Genomic DNA, 19,913 nt, shown 5'->3' with positions numbered 1-19,913 from the left:
TTGAGAGGCTGGTCAAGGACTACATATGCAGCATGCTACCACCCACACTGGACCTCCTACAATTCGCCTACAATTCTGATCGACAGATGACGCAATAGCCACAGATCTACGCACTGTCCTTACACATCTGGAGAAGAAGGATGCTTATGTGAGAATGCTGTTCTTGGACTACAGTTCAGCATTCAACTCCATAATTCCCTCCAGGCTCGACAAGAAGCTCAGAGACCTCGGCCTTCACCCTGCCTAGTGCAGCTGGATCCTGGACTTCCTGTCAGATCACTGGCAGATGGTAAGAGTGGGCTCCCTCACCTCCACACCTCTGACTCTCAACACAGGAGAACTTCAAGGCTGTGTCCTATGTCCCCTCCTCTACTCTCTGTATACCCATGACTGTGTCGCCATCCACAGCTCCAATTTGCTAACTAAATTTGCTGACAACTCTGCACTGATTGGCCTAATCTCAAACAATAACGCGGCAGCCTACAGAGAAGTCATCACCCTTACACAGTGATGTCAAGAAAACAACCTCTCCCTCAATGATGCAAAAACAAAGGAGCTGGTTGTGGACTACAGAAAGAATGGAGACAGGCTAACTCCTATTGACATCAATTGATCTGGGGTTGAAAGGGTGAACAACTTTAAGTTCCTCAGCATCCACATCACCAAGGATCTCATGTGGTCTGTACATACTGGCTGTGTGGTGAAAAAGGCACACCAGCGCCTCTTTCTCCTCAGACAGTTGAAGAAGTTTGCTATGGGCCCCCCAAATCCTAAGAACTTTCTACAGGGGCACAACTGAGAGCATCCTGACTGACTGTATCACTGACTGGTATGGGAACTGTACTTCCCTCAATCGCAGGACTCTGCAGAGAGTAGTGTGGACAGCCCAGAGCATCTGAAGATGTGAACTTCCCACTATTCAGGACATTGACAAAGACAGGTGTGTAAAAAGGGCCCGAAGGATCATTGGGGACCCGAGTCACACCAACCACAAACTGTTCCGGCTGCTACCATCCAGGAAATGGTACTGCAGCATTAAAGCCAGGACCAACAGGCTCCGGGACAGCTTCTTCTATCAGGCCATCAGATAATTAATTCATGCTGATACAATGGTATTTCTATGTTACAATGACTGTCCTGTTGTACATACCGTTTATTAGAAATTGCTATAAACTGAAGATTGCACACTTAGACAGAGATGTAACGTAAAGATTTTTACTCCTCCTGTATATGAAAGATGTAAGAAATAAAGTCAATTCAAGTCAATTATAAACTCAGTGGGTCAGGCAACATCTATGGAGGGGAATAAACCGTCAGTGTTTCAGACCAAGACCCATCATCAGGACTAATGAAGTCCTGATGAAGGGTTTTGGCTTGAAATTCTGACTGTTCATTGACCTCCATAGATGCTGCCTGACCTGGTAAGTTCCTCCAGCATAAAGAGTGTTGGGTGCCTGGAATACATTGCTGGGAATGGTGGTAGAGGTTGCTACAAAGGGGACATTTAAAAGACTCATAGGTAAATATATGGATCTAAGAACAATGGTGGCTGTAGGGCCATGTAGGAGGGAAGGATTAGATTGATCATGGAGTCAGTTTATATACATAGATCGATACAATAACATGGACTGAATGGGTCAGTACTATACTGTAGTGTTCTACGTTCTGTGTTCTATACCCACACTAAGGCAAACACCCTCCCAACCAATGCTCCCTCTAAGGTGTGCGTGTGCACACATCTTTTACAACTCGGGCACAAAGGAATTTAAACTGCGCACAAAAGGTCGTCACCCTCTACCTCATTGGCATGTTAAGTATATTTTAACATATTAAAGTCATATTTCAAGTTTCAACATATTAACCAGATTTCATCACCTAATCTACTTTCACTTCTTATAGTGTATCTGTCTGCAGCTAGTAGCAAGCCTTGCACGTTCTCAGCTCTCACTGTGCAGGGGTGTGGAAATCACACAGCCTGCAGCCCAGGATTTTTTTTTGATGCCGGGATATGCCATTTTTCTGTCAAAAAGTCCCAGGCTGTTGCATCTCAGGTAAGTGAATTTCTTTACTGTGTATTATTCTATTCCTTTTAAGCCACGAACAACAAACTGGACTTGGCAGCTTATTATCCTTAGAATAGCTTCAGGTTCACTTCCACTAAAAAATTTAGTGTGTACATGTTGTTGTCACTGGGCAAAAAGCTGCACAGCACAAGGTTTTTGCACACCCTGGCCACTGCAATTTAGAGGAAACGTTGCTCTCCACAACAAAATCAGCGCTAAGAATTAGAAGGAAATCCAGTTTATCTAGCCTTGTTCTGCCACAATAACAGGGAAACGAATAATATGCTAAAGAGCTACTAATAAAAGAAATAGATTGTGAAGCGATTGAGCTGTGTGTCGGCCAACTCCGAGAGAAAGTATTATCTTGGTGGGTTATTGCTATCTTTGGAGACTGTGCCAAGTAATTATATTTTGTAACATTGAAGATGACTGCTGCAAATAAAGATTAGTGGGCGAATGAGAGAACAATGCCCAGTTCTACAGATTCCCAACTTTGCATAGCTGTGGTTCATATGTAACCACATACTAATTCAGTGGGTAGAAATGTCAAGTGCTAGAGGTGAGAGGGACAAAGTTTAAAAGATATATTTTATTTTTGCACTGAGGGTGGTGGGTGCAACTAGAGACAGATACAATAATGGTGTTCAGGAGGCAGTAGACACATAAATATGCAGGGGAGAGAGGGATATGGATTAAGTGCAGGCAGAAGGAATTAGTTTAATTCAACATTGAGTTAACACAGAATGGCAAACACAAGAGGGAATAATTTTAAAGTGATTGGAGGAAGGTATGGGGTACAGAGATGCACTGAGAGTGGTGGGTGCGTGGAACGTGCTGCTAGGGGTGGTGGTCGAGGCATCCTGACGAAGGGTCTCGGCCCGAAACATCGACAGCGCTTCTCCCTATAGATGCTGCCTGGCCTGCTGCGTTCCACCAGCATTTTGTGTGTGTTGCAGGGACATTTAAGAGACCTTACTTCTCTTTCCACAGATTACCTGCTGAGTTACCTTTTGTTCTTACCACCAGAGCAAAGTCAACTTAAAAAGGCTAAATGACTTGTTAAGGTTGCACACTTAATGAAGAGTAGGTGAGCAGCAGGATAAGATGTGAGGGTGGTGGCATTGAATTGCACCACTGAAGATAAGAGGGGTGATTGATAAGTTTGTGGCCTAAGGTAGAAGTTTAATGAAATCTAGAATCTCATCTTCTAGATTTTTCTGATTTTAGAAAACCTAGCACATTTATTTTTCCTACATTTACGCACTTAGTCCAGCGGTCGTGGAGCATACGGATCCCTTCTTTGTAGAAGTCGGCGTCTTGAACCTTCAGAAGTGGCCCACAGCAGGGTGATTGATAAGTTCATGGCCTAAGGTAGAAGGAGATGAGTTATTAACTTCAAACTTTTTGTATTTTCACTCAAAGAGTTGAACTGCACATGCATGTAATGAGAGCTGTATAACTCATCTCCTTCTGCTTTAGGCTATGAACTTATCAATCACCCCGGCTGTGGACCACCTGGAGGTCCAAGACGCTCTCATTACATACATGTGCAGTTCAACTCTTTGAGTGAGAATGCAGAAAGTTTGAAGTTAACAACTCATCTTCTACCTTAGGTCACAAACTTATCAATCACCTCTCACATGAAGATGATTAATAGGGATTATTGAGAGACACTCCACCCCTGTTGCAGGGGGTCAGGAGCAGATTCTTAAAACTAAACCTCAGTTATCAGTGAGGATGTCAGCAAGCTGGGCTGTGGAAATCAGGACCCCCATACACTCCCTCAAAAAGAACAACTCCCAGTGGAGTCAAGGGCCATCTGAAAATTCCAGAGCTCTAGTTCTTCAGTTACTTTTGGAATGAGGGCTACTGAATCAAGGCCATAGATCGAGTTATGGTAGAGATCTATTATGAACAGAAGTCAACAGGTGCAAGTGTAGGCCACTCAGCCCCTCTATCATGTCCCACAACTCAATATAATCATGGCTAATCCATGCTGGCCTCAATTCCTTGTCTGTGCCAGTTTTCCATAACTTTCAATTCCTCAGTCTTTCAAATCTTTATCTATTTCCATCTTCAATGATTCAGCCTTCACCACCATCAGGAGCAGAGACTTCCAAAGGTTCACCTGCCTTTGAGAGAAGATGTTTCAACCTGCCTCAGTTTTAAATCACTGGCCCCTTATTTTGTAACAGTTTGTTCTTGTTCATAATTCTCCCACTCCTGAACATTTTCCAATATCTACCCTATCAATTCACTTCTATGCTTCCATGAGATAAATCATCATTCTTCTAAACCTCCACGAATACAAATCCAGACTCTCTTTCCTCTCTTGGCAGGAAAACCCTCTCATCCTAGGAATTACCCTGACGAACTTCCTTTGAACTGCCTCCAAATCTACCATGTCTTTTCTTAGGCATGGGGACCAGAACTGCACAGTGTTACAGATGTGGCCTCACCATCACCCTGTACGACTGATTGAAGATTCAGGACTTGAGGTTCAAGTTTATTTATCACACGTAGATCGAAGCATGCAGTGGAATGTGTCAGTTGCGTTAACAACCAACACGCCAAGGGTAACCTGGGAGCAGCCAGCAAGTGTAGCCACAAATCCTAGCGCCAGCATAATATTCTTGCAATACTCAGCAGCACAACACAGAACACAATAATCAACAAGAGCAAAACAACGCTCGTTCCTCTCAACCACCCACACACATACACAGTCCTCCAACCTTGACATTAAGATAAAGAACACAACACTAAAGTAAAACGATAAATATAAATACATGTGATAGCTTACATACACTGATTGATTATGTGTCCATAAAGTGTCACTAGGCACAAGAATGTCTGTACGTAAAGTGATAGGAAATGATAAAGTAGTGGTGGGAGGAGGGGGGTGGGGAGGGTTAGTGGAGGTGTTGACTAGCTGTGCTGATTGGGGAAAGTAAGTTTTTTGAGTCTGTGGTCCTGGCGTGGATGCTACATAGCCTCACCCTGATGAAAGTGGGATTAACGCTCCATGAGCAAGGTGGGTGGGTTCATGATGTTACTGGCCTTTTTCCAGCACCTTTCTGTATACATGTCCTTGATGGCGCATGGGCTGGTGCCAGTAATGCGTTGCCAGTTTTGACTTCCGTTGTAGCACCTCCCTGTCTTCCGCAGAGCATGGAAATTCCAAAGGTTTGGTTCTTCAGTCGATTTTGGACTGAGAGCTACAGATGGAGTTATGGTAGAGATCTGCTATAAACTCAAGACAATAGAGACAAATGTAGCTCACTCAGCCCCTCCATCCTGCCCGAACACTCAATAGGAAAGTGTACAGGCTTGAGGGCTGCATGTCCTCCCCCATTCCAAACCGTTACAGAGTGTCATCCAATTGCTGGCCCCTGCCTCCATACCTGCCTCTCTCTACAGCACAGTAGAGTAGTGTAACCACTAGTGTAACACTTTACAGTGACAGCTGAAGAACAGAGTTCAATTCTCGTTGCTGTCCATAAGGAGTTTGTACGTTCTGCCCATGACCATGTTGCTGCTTTTCGTTGGCTGCTCCCATTTCCTCTCACATTCTAAGGACATACGGATTGGATTTAGTAAGTTGTTGGCACGCTACATTGACACCGGAAGCACAGTGACACTCGTAGGCTTCCCCACAGCCCTCGCAAATGAATCATTTCACTGTATGGTTTGACATTTCGAAGCACATGTGACAAATAAATCTAATCTCTCTTTCATCTATTTTTGGCCCATGATGTGCCAGCCGTCACGTCCAAGATCAATCTAACCTTTCCCTCCCACATATCCCTCCATTTTTCTTTCATCCGTGTGCATATACAAGAGTCTCTTAAAAATCCCTAATATTACTGCCCCTACAACCACCCCTGGTAGTGTGTTCCACCCACTCACCACTCTGTGTCAACAAAAACTCATAACTCTAAGGTGATTGGAGGATATCTCTGATATCCCCCTATACTTTCACCCAATCACCTTATGTCCTCTTGTATTAGCCAGATCAGTCCTGGGGAAAAAAACGCTAGCTGTCCAATCTACCTATACTTTTTACCATCTACACCTCTATCAAGTCAAACCACCACTAATCATTTGCCCCAAAGAGAAAAGCCCAAGCTCACTGAACCTTTCCTCATAAGGCACGTTCTCCCATCGAGGCAGCATTCTGATAAATCTCCTCTGCACCTATTCCAAATCTTCCATATCCTTCCTATAAAGAGGCAACTAGAACGGAACACATTACTCCAAATGAGAGCTGCAACATTACTGTGTGGCTCTTGAACTCAATTCCTCGACTAATGCTCTACCTTCATCAACTGGTTTTATCACTTCCTCAAAGAATTCAATCAAGCTCATGAGGCATAACTTCCCCCTCACAAGCCCATGCTGATCAGACTATTACTCACCAAATGCTCATAAATTCTGTCCCTAGAATCCTCTCCAATAGTTTGCCCACCGCTCACTAGTCTATAATTCCCAAGATTAAAAGGAAGATTACTTGGAAATTAAAAGGAAAATTTATGTTCGAAAAATCACTTCACGTTCACTGAAACTAAAGTCCGAAGTAATTATCAAACAATAGCAAAGCAAATCTGTTCCTCATTAATAGAGGATGATCAATTAAGTGCAAGTGAGTGATCCTGACTGCCAAAAATTGATCTGCTAATTATTATGGCTGTACATGTAAAGGAGTATTTCAGTAATGTGTGTGACAATACTACAAATTGTATAACCTCATGGCTGGAGAAGTAATCCAAGGGAGAAACATTAACTCTGGAGCTGTGCAACACACACAAAATGCTGGAGGAACTCAGCAGGCTGGGCAGCACCTACAGAAAAGAGTAAACAGTCAACGTTTTGGGCTGACACCCTCATCAGGAATATTGGAGCCTTGCATTGTTGGCATCGTGGAACAATTATGTCTGGTCTGAGAGAGAGATTCTCAGAGACTGGTGAAGCTGGGCTCTTGATTCTCTTGAGAAAGAAAGATCAGAGCATTTACTATTAATGATCTTTAGAATGATGAAAGCTTTTCTGGGATCCAACTAGAACTGTTTCTGCATGAAGAGAACCCAGTACCCTGTGACTGTCACCAACAAACCCAACCCAACACACGAGAGGAACGTTTTCCCCTGAGAGTCGGGAGAATGTGGGAGGAGGCAGGTGCAGGGAAAACCAGATTGGATTGGTTTATTATTGCCTGGTGTACCAAGAAACAGCAAGAAGCTTTTGTCTGCATGCCGTCCAGGTAGATCATGCCTTACCCAAGGCAATAAAAATAAAGCTGGAATGCAGAGATTAATGAGACAGTTAGAGGGGAGGAATAGTGCAGATAGACAAATGAAGGGCCATGATGAGCTAGTTTCGAAGAACAAGAGTTCATCATTTAGCATATGAGAAGTCTGTTCAAGAGTTGGATAACAGTGGGATAGAATCTGTTGTTGAGCCTGGTGGTACGTAGTCCCAAGCTTTAGTATATTCTGCCCTATAGGATGGGGGAGGGGGGCAGAAGATGGAATGTCCAAGGTAATAAGGGTCCTTGATTATGATAGCTACTTTCCCAAGGATGCAGGGAAGCATAGAAGGAACCTGTGGAGGGAAGGCCAGTTTCCATGATGTGCTAGGCTGTGTCCACAACCCAGAAATTCCTTCCTGTCTTTAGCAGAACAGTGGCCTTACCAAGCTGTGATGCATCTGGTTAGGATGCTCTCTGTGATGCATCTGTATAAACTGCCTTTGCCCAAAGATAAATAAGAAGGATGGGGCTCTGCTGGTGAGGGGGCAGAAGAGATTATCCAGGATAACACACACAAAATGCTGGAGGAACTCAGCAAGTCAGGCAGCTCAATGGAGGGGAATAAACAGTTAATGTTTCAGGGCAAGATCCTTTATTAGGACCTGTTTATTCATCTAGACTACCACCATCTGCAGAACCTGTGTCCTGATGAAGGATTTTGGTCTGAAACGTCAAGTGTTTATTCATTTCCACAGATGCTGCCTGACCTGCAGAGTTCCTCCATTTTTTTGTGTTATTCTGCAGATTCTCTGGCACTTAAGATTCACCAGGGCGCTGCCTGGATTTGGGCATTATAACGAAGGACTGGATTTATTTCTTCTGGAGTAGAAGAGGCTGAAGAGGGAGTCTAAGAGGTGGCTATTAAGAATTTGTCCCCGTGGTGGGAGTGTCTAAGGCTAGACGGTACAGGTTTAAAGTGAGAGGAGGCGGGCTACAGAGAGTTAAGGAGTCTCTGTACGTCCTCCAGGTTTTCTCCAGTGCCTCTGGCTTCCCCCCACCATCTAGAGACATAACCGGTGGGTTAATTAGTCATTGAAAATCATGTTATGATTAAGTTAGGGTTAATTCGGTTTGTCTGGGGTTGCTGGGGCAGCGTGGCTCAGAAGGCCAGAGGAACCTACTCCATGCCGTATTGCTAAATAAATAAAGAAATCCAGAGGATTTACTGGGATAATTGCAGGAAGATTCGGAATCATAACTGTGTGGTGAGAGAGGTTCATACCACAAGCAACTAAAGAAGTTGGGTCTGTAGTTTATAAGGACCAGACATGATCATAATATAGCTAAGGGGAGATGCCAAGACGTTTCCACTGGTGGGAAAGTCTCAGAGACAAAGGTAAGGGGAGGTTTCATTTAAAACTGGGGGGCATAGGAATTTCTTCTCTCCGAGGGTGGTGACTCCCTGGAATCCTCTGCCCCAGAGGGTTGAGGAGAATGGATCATTGGGGGATTGAAAGAGGAGAGACAGACTCTTTGATAGAGGACAATGGTGAATTGGCACAGAGACGGAGTTGAAGCCAACCATGATCATTTATTTATTTACTTTCTTGTTTACTTGTTTATTTATTTACTAGCTAACGGCTACATTATCATGGCACCCAACCTTTAATTGGTAGAGTAATCTTGAGAGGCTGAGTGGCCTACGCCTGCTCCTGTTTCCTGTGTTCTTGGGTTCACCATCCTAAGGAGCAGAGGGCCATTCAGGGAGTGTGTTCCAGGGATCACCTGGTGAACTGCACTTGTCCTGCAAGGAGAGACACAGTACACACTATCCCATCTTCCATGAACTTTATCTCATCCAAACTTTTGAGGCCCATTTCAGGACTGCTCCACCACATCAAGCTCCCACTTGTCCCAGGGCTGCCGACTTACCCAGCCTCCTAGATGGGTAATTTTGTGAAAATCATAAAAATTGCAGATGCTGTAAATCTGAAACAAAACCAGAAAGTGCTGGAAACTCTCAACAGATCAGACAACGTCTGTGGGAAGAGAAACAGAGTCAACATTTTCGGAAAAAGATCCTTCAGCAGAACACTAATTTAAAGGCTTCCAACCAATCTTCAGTCTCCTGACTGAGAAGCCCCTCCCTATCTCTACAGCCTTCCTTCAACTCCCCCAAGTCTCCACATTCTCCAAGTATACTCGGTACACTCCTAATTTTAATCGGTCCATCACTGAGAGCAATGGGTTAGTGGGTTTCCTCCAGCCCATTCCACATTCACTGAAGTCAAAGCTTCTCTGTGTCACTGCTGAGGCCAAGCATTATTTTAAACCCTTCTCCAGAGCAAAATTCAATCAACTTGAGGTCTATAATTATTGATGGAGTAAGCATCATGGGCTTCTCCAGGGAGTTCCACCATTCAGTCTCTCTGTGTGTCAGGAAGACATTTCCCAAAACCTTGCATCGCCTGAATCTTAATGGACATCAGGAAAGGAAGAGGGAATGCACTATGGAAATGAAAGTTCTAAAAATGTGGTGAGAGGGTTTTGTAATTCAAGAAGTTGGTCTGTATATTTTGGAGTTTAGAAGATCAAAATTCAAAAGGTAAAAGGTCAAGGTAAATTTAATTATCAATGTTGTCATATACTACCCTGAGGTTCTTTTTCTTACAGGCATTCACAGTAAAACAAAGATATACAAAGATGGAGAGATGATGCTGGGAATACAAGTTGTGGAGTCTTTCAAAGTGAGTCCATAGCTTCAATAATGAGGTGACTGAGGTTATCCACACTGGCTCAGGAACCGGTGTTCTTGAACCTAATAGTATGGGACCTAAGGCTCCTATACCACCTTCCCAGTGGCAGCAATGGGAAGAGAGCATAGTTTGGATGGTGGGGTTCCATGAATCTAATGTGATGTTGAAATAACCAAGACACAGTGACAGGGAAGATGCTGAGATGTTTCCACCAGAGTCTCAAATGTCAAAATGAGGTGCATAGGGCTTTCTTCTCACCGAGGGTGGTGACTCTCAGGAAGAAAATGCTTTAATCTTTTTAAGAAGCTTTTACACGTTATTCTGCATTGTTATTGTTTTACCACATTCTAGCTCAAAGCACCGGGTAATGATTTGTTCTGTGTAAACAGTATGCAAGACAAGCTTTATGTTAGTATGGATGACAATAATAAACTAAGCCTTTCTTTATTCCCTGGCAGAGTTGTGGAAAGGAAGCTCAGTCTGGCTCAGGGAGTGAGGAGGGTATTACCTGTACAAATGATGCCTTGATATTCATCGCACAGCCGATCGTCGCACTCGCAGAACTGGCCTGAGATATACCATTGCTGGAGAGAGCCACACATACACTTGCCACAGTGACAGGAACCTGGGGAGGGTTCAAATCATCCACTCAGTAACATTCAACACCAGCACCCCGAGCCTCCCCATTTTAACTGCGGCCACCGTCACGTTGTGAAATCCAATTAAAGCCTTCACCTACAGAGACCCTGATTCCCTCCACCTCACCAGCAGTGGGTCACACAGAATAGAGGGTTTAAAATAAGTGGAGGGGCAGGAGGGTGGTCGCCCAGAGGTACCCACTTTATACCTCTATTATCTCTCAGCCTCCTTTGCTCCAAGGGAAGTTAGAATACAGCACAGAAACAGAGGCCCTTGAGCCCATCTTATCAGTGCTATATATGGTGTCCCACTTGTCTGTATTAGGCCTGTATCTACTTTCTTCCTATCCAAGAACCTGTCCAAATGCCTTTTAAATTATGTAACTGTGCCTGTCTCTCTCATCTCCTCTGGCAGGTCTTTCCAGATATTTACTACCATTTGTGTCAGACTCTTCTCCTTGGATCTCCTTTAAATTTCTCCCCTTTCACCTTGAACTTGTGCCCTCTGCCTTTGGACTCCCCTGCCCTGGGGAGTAAAGGTTGAGTCTGCACCCTCCATAATTTTATGAACACCTATAAGGTCACTCCTCAGTATCCTACTTGCTCGTGAGAACAAGCCCAGCCAGTCCAATCTCTCCTGATAGCCACCACCAACCATGCAGGGCAGCATCCTAGCAAACCTCTTCTCTGTTGCTGCCACATCCTTCCGGTGGTGATGAACTGCTCGTGATTTGGAACTTGCTGCCGGAAGAGGCAGCAGAAGCAGATTCAACAGGAGCTTTCCACAGAGAACTGCAAAAATACGTTCAAAGAAAGAACAAATTTGGCAGGCTGTGATGGGGGGAAGAGTAAGAAGTGGGATGCTTTTAACACTTCATTTAGATGTAGGTAACCAAAAGATTTGTTAGCCAGCTCCCCTGTTTCCCTCTCATTGAATACTTTGTTGGGCCATTTCAGAAGGTAGCTAAGAGTTGATCTTGTTATTGGGAGTCTAGACTTCAGTTAAAGAGCAGACTGGAGAAAGAGAGAGGATCTTTTAAGAGACTCTTAGATAGCTACACAGAGCTTAGAAGAATAGAGGGCTATGCAGGAGGACTCTAGGCAGCTGCTAGAGTAAGTTTCATGGTCGGCATAGCTTTGTGGGCCGAAAGGCCTGTATTGTGAGTAGATTTCTATGTTATTATGTTTCTTCCCTGAGGGATGATGGCAAACCAGTTGAGGTTTATAACAGGCTGGTACTCCCATGGTCATCAATACTATTGCTCCAGATTGATTGAAATTACCACAGCCGCTGGGCTGAGATTTGAACACGTTGCTCGGGGCTAGTTTCCCAGTAAAACATGTCCTATGAAATGACTGCGCAGCAACATTTCAAGTTCTTTCAAAGATCTACAATGGGCTGTAATGCCTCTCGTGCCACGTGAAACTATCATAGCGACATGGAAGAGGTAAATGATTCTCGACTCACCTTTTCCAGAGCAGATTAACCCTTCAGGAGATTCACACAGACTCCTGCTCTCTTCCTGCGACATGCTGCAGTCCCTGGGATGTTCGCAGTGTTTCCCAAACCAGTCGTCATCACAAATACACCGTCCACACGAGCAGATGCCATTCCCTGTCAGAAGACAGGGCCCAAATCAGTAGTTGTCAGAGACAGCAGGGGGAGGGGGTGAGGAGGTTTATCATCCTGTAGATGTGTGTGGAGATAACAGTTACCATTAGACCTGCCCCTGTGATCCTACACACACAATCAAAGACTGTCTTCAGTGTAGAATCTTCCTCAGTGGCAGCTTTAATTGCAATTGAGTACATTAACTACAAAACAACACACTCATTAAACCTACCACATGGTAACATTTAAGAAATTTCCAATATAATAAGTTCCTCAAATTGTTTTTTTTTATTGACTTACAGATCATCAGGGATGTCTACAATCAGTAGTTGTATCCATCAGGGACCTTTTGGTTTTGTTTAATCAATGACAATAAACAGCTTCAATAAGTTCAATTGCCTCGCCGTTTCTGGATCCTGTTATAGTGCAGGGCCCTCCAATAGCAATTGACTTGTCCAATTAATCCTGAACAGTGGACACTGTCAGGAAGTATGACAGGGTGCAGAGAAGTATTGAAAGGCTGTGGACTCAGCCAGCCCTATCGCAGGCACAAACCACCCCACCATCGAGGATACCTTCAAGAAGTAGAGCCTCAAGAGGGCAGCGTCCATCACTCCAGATCCTCGCCATCCAGGCATGCTCTGTTCTTTTATAAGGTACAACCATCGAGGAGAAGGTACAGGAGCCTGAAGACCTACACTCAATTATTCAAGAACAGCTTCGTCCCCTCTGCCTTCGGATTTCTGAAGGGTCCATGAACTCATCAACACTGTCTTGATATTAATCTTTTGCAATATTTAAATTATAGTAGCTTTTTTATGTCCTGCACTGTCACAAAACAACAGATTTCATGACATATATTAGTGATAATAAGCCTGATTTTGATTCTGAGGTTTTGGATCTACTAGACAATGAAAAAAATCTATCCATTATGTTTGTACAAAGGTTACAGTTAAAGGCCAGCAGTCAATCAAGGTGACTCAAATTTCAATTGCATATGCCATGTTGGTTCACCTTACAACCAATCACATAATAGTTTATTGTCGTCTATAGGAATACCAAACTTGTTCATTGAGCTGATAGGTCATCTCACTTGAGGTGCTTCCTGCAACTGAAAAACTGGTTTATTATTGTCACATGTGAGCTACAATGAAAAACTTTGCACACCATCCATGCAATAGTACAAAGGAAATCACTAACAGAGTGCAGAATAAAGTGTTACAGTTACAGAGAAGGTGCAGTGCAGGCAGACAATAATATGCAAGGCCACGACGAGGTACAGTAGATTGTGAGGTCAAGGATCGAACTTATCCTACAAGAAGACAGTTCAGTAGTGTTAAAACAATAGGGACTGTCCTTGAGCCTGGCAGCACATGCCTGGAGATTTTTGTATCTTCTGCCCAATGGGAGGGGGAGAAGGGACAATTTCTGTATTTAAGGTTTTATTTCTAATAGGTCACTTCCTCAGATATAGAACCCTGGAAAGGTGTGCAGTCCAAAGACTCATTTACACAGTCAAGGTCAATCTCCCCCTTTTCCTCACCGTTTGAGAGACACAGATTTCAGAAAAGTGGCTTAATCGTTTATCAACAGAAAAGAGAATATCTGAAGATGCTGGAAGTACAAGCAACACAGACAAAAATGCCGGAGGAACTCAGCAGGCCAGGCAGCATCTATGGAAAAGAGTAAACAGCTGATGTTTCGGGCCAAGACCCTTCATCAGGACTGGAGAAAAAAAGATGAGGAGTCAGAGTTCGAAGGTGGAGGGAGGAAGGAAGGAACACAAGGTGAGAGGTGAAACCGGGAGGGGAGAGGATGAAGTACAGAGCTGGGAGGTTGACTGGTGAAAGAGGTACGGGGTTGGGAAAGGGGGAATCTGATATGAGAGGATGGAAGACCATGGAAGAAAGAAAAGGGGGAGGAGCACCAGGGGGAAGTGATGGGCAGGTAAGGAGATAAGGTGAGAGAGGGAAAAGGGAAGGGGGAATGGTGAAAAGGGGGTCATTACTGGAAGTTTGAGAAATCAATGTTTATGCCATCAGGTTGGAGGCTATCCAGACAGTGATGCTCCTCCAACCTGAGTGTGGCCTCATTGTGACAATAGAGGAGGCCAAGGACTGACTTGTCAGAATGGGAATGGGAGGTAGAATTAAAACGGGTGGCCACTGGGAGATACAGCTTTTTCTGGTGGATAGGTCATAGGTATTCGGTGAAGCGGTCTCCCAGTCTAAGTTGGGTCTGAACGATATACACCGAGAGCACCAGATACAGTAGATGACCCCAACAAACTCACAGGTGAATGTTGCCTCACCTGGAAGGTCTGGATGCTAAATGTTAGTGAGGAAAGAGGTGTAGGGGCAGGTGTAGCACTTGTTCCACTTGCAAGGATAAATGCCAGGAGGGAGATCAGTGGGGAGGGATGAATGGACATGGGAGTTGCATGGGGGCGATCCCTGTGAAAAGCAGAAAGTTGTGGGGAGGAAAGCTGTGCTTGGTGCTGGGATCCAACTGGATATGGCGGAAGTAACGGAGAATTGTGTGCTGGATGTGGAGGCTGGTGGGGTGGTAGGTGAGGACAAGAGGAACCCTATCCCTGGTGGGGTGGTGGGAGGATGAGGTAAGGGCAGACATGTGCAAAATGGAAGAGATGTGGTGGAGGGCAGCGTTGATGATGGAGGAAGGAAGCCCCTTTCTTTGAAGATGGAGGACATCTCCTTCATTCTGGAATGAAAAGCCTCATCCTGAGAGCAGATGCGGTGGAGCTGGAGGAATAGAGAGAAGGGGTTGGCATTTTTACAAGTAACAGGGTGGGAAGAAGTATAGTCCACGTAGCTGTGAGAGTCAGTGGGTCTATAATAGACACCAGTGGATAAGCTGCCTCAGAGGTAGAGACAAAGAGAGTCAGTGGGTTTGTAATAGACATCAGATAGAGACATGGAGATCAAGGAAGGGGAGGGAGGTGTCAGAAGAGGGCAGGTAAATTTGAGAGCGGGTGGAAATTGGAGACAAAGTTGATGAAGTCGACAAGCTCAGCATGGGTGCAGGAAGCAGCACCAACGCAGTGTAACAATTCCAAGCAGATTCAAAACCCGGACTCCACCGCCGTCAAAATGGGTTCCAACAACCTCCAAGTGCCAATTGCACAACCGCCAACTCCAACTCTGCCCTTGACCAACAACACCTCCAGGTTAGGAGTTCATGCACTCCCGCTGCAACCCACCACCACTCTGTAATCCCGTGTCTCTCAGGTTCCTCTGCCAGCTTTTGGGTCTTCAGATACTCCATCTTCTTTTCACCCCAACCCTCCCCTCTCCTCTGACACTACCAACCCTCTTCCCCCCTCTGATCCCAGCTCTCATCTGTGCTGGGTGTTCACCATCCCATCAGTAAGGCCTTTGACAAGGTCCCACATGGGAGGTTAGTTAGGAAGATTCAGTGGCTAGGTATACATGGAGAGGTAGTAAATTGGATTAGACATTGGCTCAATGGAAGAAGCCAGAGAGTGGAAGTGGAGGATTGCTACTCTGAGTGGAGGCCTGTGACTAGTGGTGTGCCACAGGGATCAGTGCTGGGTCCATTGTTATTTGTCATCTATATCAATGATCTGGATGATAATGTAGCAAATTGGATCAGCAAATTTGCTGATGATACAAAGATTGGAGGTGTAGTGGACAGTGAGGAAGGTTTTCAAAGCTTGCAGAGGGATTTGGACCAGTTAGAGGAATGGGCTGAAAAATGGCAGATGGAGTTTAATGCGGACAAGTGTGAGGTATTGCACTTCGGAAGGTCAAACCAAGGTAGAACATACAAGGTAAATGGTAGGACACTGAGGAGTGCAGTAGAACAGAGGGATCTGGGAGTACAGATACATAATTCCCTAAAAGAGGCTTCGCAAGTAGATAGGGTTGTAAAGAGAGCTTTTGGTACATTGGCCTTTATAAATCAAAGTATTGAGTATAAGAGTTGAAATGTAATGGTGAGGTTGTATAAGACATTGGTGAGACCGCATTTAGAGTATTGTGTGCAGTTTTGGTCACCTAATTACAGGAAGGATATTAACAAGGTTGAAAGAGTGCAGAGAAATGGAGGGAGTTTAGATGGAAAAACTTGATAAGATATTTTATTACACCCTCTCAGAAATCCCATTACGATAGTAACCTTCCTGTTTTCTGGAGAAATTGTGGAAATCAAAATGCAAATCATTATCATATTTTTTGGGACTGCCCTGTTATCAAAAACTATTGGAGGGGGATACACAATGCCCTATAAGACATCTTTAAATGTGAAATACCCTTGGAGAGTAAGACCATATATTTTGGATATATACCTCAAGAATGGTTGAAAAGAGATAGATATTTAATGAATATATTGTTGGTGGCTGGTAAAAAGACTCTTACTAGGAAATGGTTATCACAGGAGAGCCCAACTTTAAGTACGTACATGGATGGAAATTACAATGGACATTTACAAAATGGAGAAGATAACAGCATCTGTTAATCATAAGCTGGAACAATTTGATTCATACTGGGAAAAATGGTTTAACTACATAATGCCTCATGGGCCTGATTTTATTCTCACAAATCAATGAATCTGTTGTAAAATAAAAAGATCACTCCCTATTTGTACATAGTTTTTTCCTTTTGCTTGTTTTCTCTTTCCACTCTTTTCTATAAGTGTATACCCCAGATAAGTACTTTGTGGAGATTTTGTGATATATATGATTATATGATATATATGTACAATGTCTGAAATACATCTTATGGAAATGTTTGTTTGATGATGAACTTCAATAAAAAAATAAATTATAAAAAAAAGAAAGAGTGCAGAGAAGGTTTACAAGGATGTTGCTGGGACTTGAGAAACTGAGCTACAGAGAAAGGTTGAATAGGTTAGGACTTTATTCCCTGGAGCGTAGGAGAATGAGGGGAGATTTGATAGAGGTGTATAAAATTATGATGGGTATAAATAGAGTGAATGCAAGCAGGCTTTTTCCATTGAGGCTAGGGGAGAAAAAAACCAGAGGTCATGGGTTAAGGGTGAAGGGGGAAAAGTTTAAAGGGAGCATTGGGGGGGTTTCTTCATGCAGAATGGTGGGAGTGTGGAATGAGCTGCCAGATGAAGTGATGAATGCGGGCTCACTTTTGACTTTTGAGAAAAACTTGGACAGGTACATGGATGAGAGGGGTTTGGAGGGATATGGCCCAGGTGCAGGTCAGTGGGACTAGGCAGCAAAATGGCTCGGCACAGCCAAGAAGGGCCAAAAGGCATGTTTCTGTGCTGTAATGTTCTATGGTTCTATCCCCTTCAATCTTCCCCTCTCTGAGGCAGAACATTCTGTTTATCATAAGGGCCTCAGTTTTGTCCCCCCGTGTCCACACCTCAGTGTGTTCAGCACCCACCACAACGCTGAGCTCTTCTTCTGCCGCCTCTGTTTCTGTGCCTACTTCTTTGGCAATGACTCACCACCCCGCACCATTGACCCCTGCTCCTGTCTTCACCCCTCCTCCTCTTCCTAGCCACCCCTACTCTGGTCTTCTCAACTTCACCACCCTCTCTCCAATTCTAACCTCATTCCTTCTGAACGCACTGCTCTCCACTCCCTCCGCACTGCTCTCCACTCCCTCCGCACTAATCCTAACCTCACCATCAAACCCGCAGATAAAGAGGGAGCTGTCGCAGTCTAGCAGACTGACTTCTACTTTGCTGAGGCCCAGCAACACCTCAGACACCTCCTCTTACTTACCCCCAAACAGGACCCCACTAAGGAGCACCAAGCCATTGTCTCCCACACCACCACCGACCTTATTAACTCTGGGGATCTCCCGTACACTGCCAGCAACCTCATCGTTCCCTTACCCTGCACCTCCTGTTTCTAGCTCATACCCACGATCCACAAAACTTCCTGTCTAAGTAGGCCCATTGTTTCTGCTTGTTCCTGCCCCACTGTATTCATATCTGCAAAACTCGACTCATTTTTATCCTCCCTGGTTTCAGTCCCTTCCTACCTACATCTGTGACACTTCACACACTCTTGATCTCTTCAATGATTTCAAGTTCTCTGGCCCCGATCATCTTATTTTCACCATGTCCCTATGTCTCTATCCCCTATCAGGAAGGCATCAAAGCTCTCTGTTTCTTTTTGGAAACCAGACCCAGCCAGATCCCCTCCACCGCCACTCTCCTCCCATCTGACAGAACTTGACCTCATGTTCAATAATTTCTCCTTTGGCTCCTCCCATTTCCTAAAAACAAGAAGTGTAGCCATGGGTACTCACATGGGTCCCAGCTATAAACAGCCTTTTTGTCGGCTATGTGGAACAGTCTATGTACCAAGCCTATACTGGTGTAACTGCCCCAACTGTTCCTACGTTACATCGATGACTGCATTGGTGCTGCTTGCTGCACTCATACCGAGCTAGTAGACTTCATCAACTTCGCCTCCAACTTCCACTCTGCCCTCAAATTTACTTGGTCCATTTCTAACACCTCCGTCCCCTTTCTTGATCTCTTTGTCTCTGCCTCTGAGGCAGCTTATCCACTGGTGTCTATTATAAACCCACTGATTCTCACAGCTTCCTGGACTATACCTCTTCCCACCCTGTTACTTGTAAAAATGCCAACCCCTTCTCTCTATTCCTCCAGCTCCACCACATCTGCTCTCAGGATGAGGTTTTTCATTCCAGAATGAAAAAGGTGTCCTTCTTCTTCAAAGAAAGAGGCATCCCTTCCTCCACCGTCAACCCTGCCCTCCACATCTCTTCCATTTCACGCACGTCTGCCCTCACCCCGCCCTCCCGCCACCTCACCAAGTATAGGGTTCCTCTTGACCTCACCTAACACCTCGCCAGCCTCCGCATCTAGTATATAATTTTCCGTAACTTCCACCATCTCCAGGGGATCTCACCACCAAGCACATCTTTCTGTCACTGCCACTTTCTGCTTTCTGCAGGGATTGCTCCCTACACGATTCCCTTATCCACTCATCCCCCTCATCCCTTCCCACTGATCTCCCTCCTGGCACTTATCCTTGCAAATAGAATAAGGGCTACACCTGCCCCTGGACCTCCTCCCTCACTACCATTTAGGGTCCAGACCTTCCAGGTGAGGCAACATTCACCTGTGAGTCTGTTGGGGTCATCTACTGAATCTGGTGCTCCTGGTGTGGCCTCCTATATATTGGTGAAACCTGATAAAGATTGGGAGACAGTTTGGCTGAGCACCTGCACTCCGTCTGCCAGAAAAAGCAGGATCTCCCAGTGGCCACCACATCCCATTCCCATTCCGACAAGTCAGTCCATGGCCTCCTCTACTGTCACAATGAAGCCACACTCAGATTGGAGGAGCAACACCATGAATTCCTTCTGGATAGCTTCCAACCTGATAGCATGAACATAATTTTCTCAAACATCTGGTAATGCCCCCTTTCTCTATTCCCCATCCCCTTTTCCCTCTCTCACCTTATCTCCTTGCCTGCCCATCGCCTCCCTCTGGTGCACCTCCCCCTTTTCTTTCTCCCATGGCCTTCTGTCCTTCTCCAGGCCTGTATCTCTTTCACCAGTCAACTTCCCAACTCTTTACTTCAACCCTCCCCCTCCCAGT

At 44.8% G+C, this 19,913-nt stretch overlaps 1 protein-coding gene across 1 annotated transcript in view; it reads right to left on the bottom strand.

Annotated features, from left to right (window-relative positions):
* Positions 1-19,913, bottom strand: part of itgbl1 (integrin, beta-like 1) — a 182,334-nt gene that overhangs the window by 20,309 nt on the left and 142,112 nt on the right. Inside the window, exons 9-10 of the mRNA XM_073028825.1 lie at positions 12,171-12,317; positions 10,573-10,689 (exon numbers count right to left, since the gene is read on the bottom strand). Of these exons, the coding sequence (XP_072884926.1) occupies positions 10,573-10,689; positions 12,171-12,317 (264 nt within the window). The remainder of the gene's footprint in view (positions 1-10,572; positions 10,690-12,170; positions 12,318-19,913) is intronic.

Source organism: Hemitrygon akajei, chromosome 2, assembly GCF_048418815.1.
Source record: "Hemitrygon akajei chromosome 2, sHemAka1.3, whole genome shotgun sequence".
Taxonomy (NCBI): Eukaryota; Metazoa; Chordata; class Chondrichthyes; order Myliobatiformes; family Dasyatidae; genus Hemitrygon; species Hemitrygon akajei.
This window is presented reverse-complemented; position numbering and strand designations above follow the sequence as displayed.